At 40.6% G+C, this 6,415-nt stretch overlaps 1 protein-coding gene across 1 annotated transcript; it reads right to left on the bottom strand.

The window, feature by feature from the left end:
• Nucleotides 1-1,358: 1,358 nt before the first annotated feature.
• Nucleotides 1,359-5,608, bottom strand: nek2 (NIMA-related kinase 2). Its single transcript, XM_035678977.1, has 9 exons — nt 5,277-5,608; nt 4,075-4,292; nt 3,749-3,989; nt 3,571-3,653; nt 3,350-3,476; nt 2,974-3,208; nt 2,469-2,523; nt 2,281-2,357; nt 1,359-1,933 (listed from the first exon to the last, which is right to left on the bottom strand). Exons 1-9 carry the CDS (start codon nt 5,370-5,372, stop codon nt 1,728-1,730), a joined length of 1,338 nt encoding a protein of 445 aa, XP_035534870.1. The 5' UTR covers nt 5,373-5,608; the 3' UTR covers nt 1,359-1,727.
• Between the last annotated feature and the right edge of the window lie 807 nt (nt 5,609-6,415).

The raw sequence follows: 6,415 nt of genomic DNA, 5'->3' as shown, positions 1-6,415 counted from the left end.
GTTAATGTTTTTAAAGGACAAAAAACAAACAAACAAACCGTTTTTCACTTGTTTTTTTTTTTCTTCTTCTAAGCAGCTCGGTGAGACGTCAGCCCGCTAACGTTAGCTGTAACGCTTTACGTGAGGCTAGCGGAGACAATACGACGGATGCTAACGGCGTCTTCGTTCACTGCGGTTGTCTAGCGACGGCAGCATCACTCGGCTCCGCGGGAAGGGCGACCGCGGGTGAAACGGATCCACGATACGGGTGTCGTTAACGGATGAGTGCGTCCGCGGTCGTCGTCGGTTTTTCTCCGCAGACGTTTTACCGACGAGCTCCCGTTTGCAGACGGCTGAAACTTTGCACCCGAGCCGGTAAACTTTCCACACGGAACACGGCACGGCGAGGACACGCCCCCCCGGGGGATTCCCATTGGCGGAGAAGGTGCAAGGCGGGCTGTGATTGGTCGCTTTTCGCAAGTCTCGTAAGTGGGCGGAGCAAACGAGGCTAGACAACAGCGGTTGCTACGCACGCTAACGGTAACTGTGATCTCGCGATAGCAACCTAAATCGATCTGTATTGTAACGTTAGTATCGATACTTGAGCTAGAAAACCTAATCTATCGAAACAGACATCGATGTAAATAAAGAAACACCCTTTTATGGATGGATTTAGAGTATTTGTAATGACAGAAGCTGATAAAATAAAATAAACAAGTGTCTCAGTGTGGTATATATTACTTTATGTGTTAAAACAAAAAAAACATAAATAGTTTTTAATGGCGGTAAGCCAAAGGTAGTTTTATCTTTGTCCAACAGGATACTTTCATAAACAATAATTGCTTTTCAGGTTCCATTGTTGGAGACCAATCTAATCATTGTGTGTGTGTGTGTCTTTTTTATTTACTAAACTGTAACCTGGAAACTTTTTATTGAAAACAACTTGAAAAAACGGAGCACAACATAATACAACTGTGCTTCTTAATTGTACCCTGTGAACTATTAATCAAGAACAAACGACTTTGTGTGTTGCCTGTAATCAGCCGCAGTCTCTTTAAATGGGAAACCGATGACCCCTTGTGGGAGTTATCTGTCTTGATCACTTCAGAGTGCCTTTGTAATGTTATTGTGATGGTAATTACAGACTAATTATTCTTGAGTAATTGTTTTGATTCACGTACAACAGAGGATTTTCCATAAAATACTTTCTATATACTTCTTAGGCTAAACATCGAACCAAACTTTACTAGTATGTATGTTTCATCTGACTATGTAATGTGTATTCATAGTACATGTATGTGCATACAATATATTTGATCTTATTTCTACAATTAGAAGTAATAACTTACAATTCACAAATATTCTTTCTGCATAGTTTTAATGTTGCCATCACAGTTCAGGATTATCAATCTCTAAACCTCACAAGTACTTACAACATTATGTTGTATTGTTACAGATCATCCTAGAATCTGCCAGTTTATGTCTATTTGTAAAATAAAAACTGACATATATTTAGAAATAACATACAGTACATTCACAAAAGCTAAATAATTGAATAAAACTCTGACACTACAAAGCTTACAGTAACATACACACGACAGCACACTGGATTGAATAATTTAGCTTCACTACCATCACAGCTACTGAATTATCATATAAATAAAAGTTATTTACATCCAGTTATTATGACTCATAGCCTTCAGCAGCTTTCACATTCGGTCACAAGTCATACAGTGAGATCTGTATGATCAGCGGATGCCCAGTATCTGCCTGCTCCTGAACTGACAGGTCTTCTCCACCTCGTTCAGTACTTGAGCGCGCTGATTGGCCACCTGCAGCCTCCTCAAAATCAGCTCCTGGGGCGACTCACTCTGACGACCATCAGGCCGCCGGTTCTCTTTGCTCTCACCAGCAAAGTGGACCTTCTTCTTGCCGGGGGAGAGGTTCTCCTCATCTGTGACCAGACAGTAAGCAGTCAGTGATTAACAAAGATCAGACTAAACTTTAGATCATCAGGCAGCACTTACAACAGTTTCCAATACAACATGACAGCTGCATTTCAGATTGTCGGGCGTGTAATATGAGCTGAAAGTCTTTATTTAACAAAAAAAAGAAAAAAAAAAAACAGATGTAATTAAATTCTTTATTAGTGTTAAAACAGTATTTACATGATTTAAAAAAGTAATAAATAAACTTGATTTTAGTCATCCACATTCCAAAACAGATGCACAAACACATAAAAACGTTGCTCAGTTCTGGTCTCCGTTCAATAAGTCTAGAGGCGTTGTCCAATTCCCATACCTATGTCTTTGCCATAGAACGGAGACAGGTCCCTCTGCTGCTGTAGACGGTTGTAATTCTTCAGTAAACCCTCAGCTCTGAAACGGTAGATCAGGATACAGTTGGCACCAATCAGTTGAATTCAGACAAAGAATGACATTTTAGGAGCATGGGTTGTTTCATTTCTAGTCTTCTTAGAGAAGTTTTACCTCACAAGCTTCTCATTTGACAGTCGCTCACGAACACAAAGCTCCTGCTCTCTTTCTGTGACAGAGACAAAAAAACTAAACATCTTTATTTTCGGACTTTGTAGCATTTGCCAGGTGACACAAACACTGTTTTATTTGCACATACTTGAGATGCAGTAAGTATAGCAATATACATTCACTGTCAACAAGGAACTTTAGATGAGGAAGAACATTTCTGTCACAAACCTGTTACAACATTTACAACATAAACAACATTTAGGACTTGGCGCAACAGGATAGTTTAAGAGAATGTCAGTGTTCACTTATATTACTTCACTTATAGATCCCACTTTAGAAAGATTTAAATGCAGTACTACTTTTACTTGAAGAATGATATACAAAACGTTTTCACAAAAGAAAACGATGTATTCAGAATTCAAAGCCCAGCTACAGGTCAGCAGACGATTAAACCCTGACCACATGTGGGTCTGGGTGTCAGAATGGGGAGTAAAAATAAAAGTCTTACGCTCCAGCATCTCTTCACGTTCCTTCAGCGCCTTCTCTCTGTCTCGCAGCGCCTGTTCCCTGAGTCTGAGCTCTGCGGGAGAGGCGGCTGCCGGTTCAGACGGCCTGTGAAGGGGACAGTCAGACTCTGCAGACTTTCTTCGGAGTCGCACCTGTGCCCTCCTCTGCTCCTCAGCGACGGCGTCAGCCAACAGGCTGCTCTGGAGAATAGACTCCACAGAGGGCCTCAGATAGTCCTGGAAACAGAGAAACACTGATTACTGTCCTCTACCTACATCAAAACACAAACTGACTAGTACCTGAGCAGCGGTAACTCAAGACAAAATTAATGGATATCGTCAAAAAATGATAGGATTGTTCAATAATTCATTTCTAACCTTCAGGTTGAGCATTTTGCTGAGCAAAGTGTTCAGGTCCTCAGAGTATCGGTACGGGATTCTTCTGTATTTCCCTACTCTGATCTTCTCTGCCAGGTCTTTTTGGTTGTAAGCAGTAAACGGAGGACTAAACCGGAGAAATCCAGGGTAAATGTCAGATATGCAGTCAACAAACCGGCTGCTGGGGAATTCAGCTCAGGCAGAGGAGTGGGATAACTTACGATAATGCACAGAGTTCATACAGCAAACATCCCAGCGACCAGATATCGGACTTCTCGTTGTATGACATCCGGTTTATTTGTTCCTGAAAGAAAAAATGTTGACAGTTCGTGGCAAATAGGGTAGTTTGAGAGGAAAAACCTCAGCAGCATCTCAACACGGCAGAATTAAACAACTCACAGGAGACATGTAGTAAGGTGTCCCAACAAATGTCTTTGCAAAACTGGTGTCATGGTTCAGGATCCTCGCGAGGCCAAAGTCCCCGAGCTTCACATTCTGTCTGATGTCGAGGAAGATGTTGGCTGGTTTCAGGTCTCGATGAAGGACCGTGGCCCTGCCGTCACTGCGTCTGTGGCACTCCTTCAGGGCCAACGTGAGCTGTGCCATGACTCGCAAGATCAACTGCTCCTCCAAATAACGCCTGCCATGACAAAAACACACTCTTAACTCTGCAGATATTGTCTGGACTCAACCTACAGTACTCGTGTATTTCAACACACAGTCACCTTTCTTTGATGCATCGGGTGATGAGGCTGGACAGGTCCCCACCCTCGCAGTACTCCATGACGATGTACAGCGTGGTGTTAGTCCGGTCTATGATGCGATCGTAGTACCGCACTATGTTTGGGTGCTTGAGCTCCCTCAGGAGATTCACCTCCGACACCAGCATCTGCTTTTCACTCTCCGCCATGGTGCCGTAGTCCAGCTCCTTCCACACAAGGATCTACAAGACAGAAGTGTTCATTATAACACATCCGTTTATGTTGTTATTGCTGAACAGTGGCAACTACGGGATTACACTGAACTATTAAATGTTGTATCAAAGAAGCACAAGTAGAGTCATAAAGTCATAAAACGGACTCAGGAAAGTTTGTTTTGTAATATCTAAAGTTCACCAACAATAGTCACCACAAGCTACTGATGCCAGACAAAGCAAGGTGGTAGCTGCAAAACCCCCCCCGAGCATACTGAACTGAGCAAAGGTGTGTTTTACTACAAGTTTAACTTTTTAAATAAAAGGGGGGGTTGTCTTACTTAGAAAATACTCCACAGCCACTAATTTTAAATCTCTTTAATCTTTATCCAGTCAACAAATAAAAGAGGGGAAAGGCAGCACATTATCATATTACAGAAGCTGGATCTGTTAAAGATTATAAAAATACTTCCAGACTCATTTTCTGTTTATATACTAACATTATTCCTGCAGTGTGCGGCTATAATGTTACTAATTAATGAACTTAACCAACTACACCTGTGCTTGTTCTGCTGACAAACAGGTTAAACCTTTTTATTTAGTTCAGATAACTGTTTACTCTGAAAAATAAAACAAGTCATTTATGATGTAATGTTATCAATCACCTTATTAACCCTAAAATATTAGCTTTAACGCTGAGTCAGACACCATTTCCCCTCACCTGTCTGTTATTGGACGGAAGCTCAAAAGGTCTGTTTGAAGTTTGTGCTAAAAAACACATTAACACGTTTAATATTGAAGTTCCTTTAATCTATATATTTAAAAAAATATATATATTCACACTTCCTAACATAGTTCAGCGTTTAAAGCGACTGAAACCAACGATAGTACAACTTCTTATCGAGTAACAACAACAACAACAACAACAACAACAACAAAAGGCTACGATGCCTCAGGTTAACCTGCAGGTGAGCAGCGGGTTTTTTGCGGACACAACGTGTAACATTTACTCACTTTCCCATCAGATTTCCGTCTTATTTTCTGGCACCTTCCGTAGGAACCAGAGCCTATCGTGTGCAGCAGCTCGTAATCCTCAACACGGGACGGCATCTTACTGTGAACCGAATCTAACGTTAAGTTACCGGATTTAACGTGAGATTCTAGCTAAACTAGTGAAACGGTAGGACAAACTCGGCTGTAGTTGGACATAAATGTAATCCTGCCTCTTCCGAATTAGTCTGTGAAATACTCTTGTGCTTTTGTTCCCGATAAAAAAGGGGCTTAAATTGTCCAAATGTTTGGCTTTTGGGTTTCCTCACTCGTGTGTATTGCAGCTCACAAAACAGGAAGCGTTTGCTCTCGGTTTAAATTGGTGCCCGAATCCTCGATCGTGATTGGCGGGCTCCCTCCGCCCGGTGGCTCCTGATTGGTCGGAGCGAGGATGCGAGTTTGTGAGGTTGCTAAGCGCCTGAAAACCCGCGAGAGTAGAGCGGGCAGAGGGCACGCGCTCAACTGTCCGCGGGGTGGCGCCAAAACGCACAGTTACAGTCCACGGGGCCGCGCTTTGGTTACCGTAGCAACCACGAGCCAGGAAACAGGCTAATTAAATTATTTAGGGAAATTGAAAAAGGATGTTTTATTTCCAGAAATACAGATTAATGGAGGAGCTTCCCGTTATCTTCTTTCTCTAGATCTTACTTAAATGTAATCTGTGGCAGTATTTCAGCAGCTGGTGTAATCTATTACTCTGAATTTATATTATATTTTGTGTTTAAGGAAAATATGAATTATAACATTAAATAACATGAAATATAACATTATATTTTTTTTTTATATTACTTTCTTTGCAATATATGGAGGCAAAAATACATTGAGATGTATGTCAAGGTTTACTGTTAATTATAATATGATTTATATTATTGATTATAATATATATATATATATAATAAATGTTTTTAAGTCATATATTTGTTTTTTATTGGGCTAGGTATAGTGTCAACTAAGTGTTAATATTTGTTTAATATCCTGTACAAATTAAAACCTACACAAACAGACACATATTAACTTAAAATATATTATGAATACCAAAAAGGTTACAAACACAGATAAATAAGTACATAAATGAAACCCACAATGATTAACAAAAACAACAA

This window comes from Morone saxatilis, unplaced genomic scaffold (assembly GCF_004916995.1).
Source record: "Morone saxatilis isolate NCDOM2014 unplaced genomic scaffold, NCSU_SB_2.0 Contig7, whole genome shotgun sequence".
Classification (NCBI taxonomy): domain Eukaryota; kingdom Metazoa; phylum Chordata; class Actinopteri; family Moronidae; genus Morone; species Morone saxatilis.
This window is presented reverse-complemented; position numbering and strand designations above follow the sequence as displayed.

Excerpts from the sequence above, each read along its gene's own strand:
- nek2 (XM_035678977.1), bottom strand. The coding sequence starts at position 5,372 with ATGCCGTCCCGTGTTGAGGATTACGAGCTGCTGCACACGATAGGCTCT. Across the intron at positions 4,293-5,276 it reads GACGGAAATCTGATGGGAAA|ATCCTTGTGTGGAAGGAGCT; the intron begins GTGAGTAAATGT and ends TCTGTCTTGTAG. Across the intron at positions 3,990-4,074 it reads ACCCGATGCATCAAAGAAAG|GCGTTATTTGGAGGAGCAGT; the intron begins GTGACTGTGTGT and ends TTGTCATGGCAG.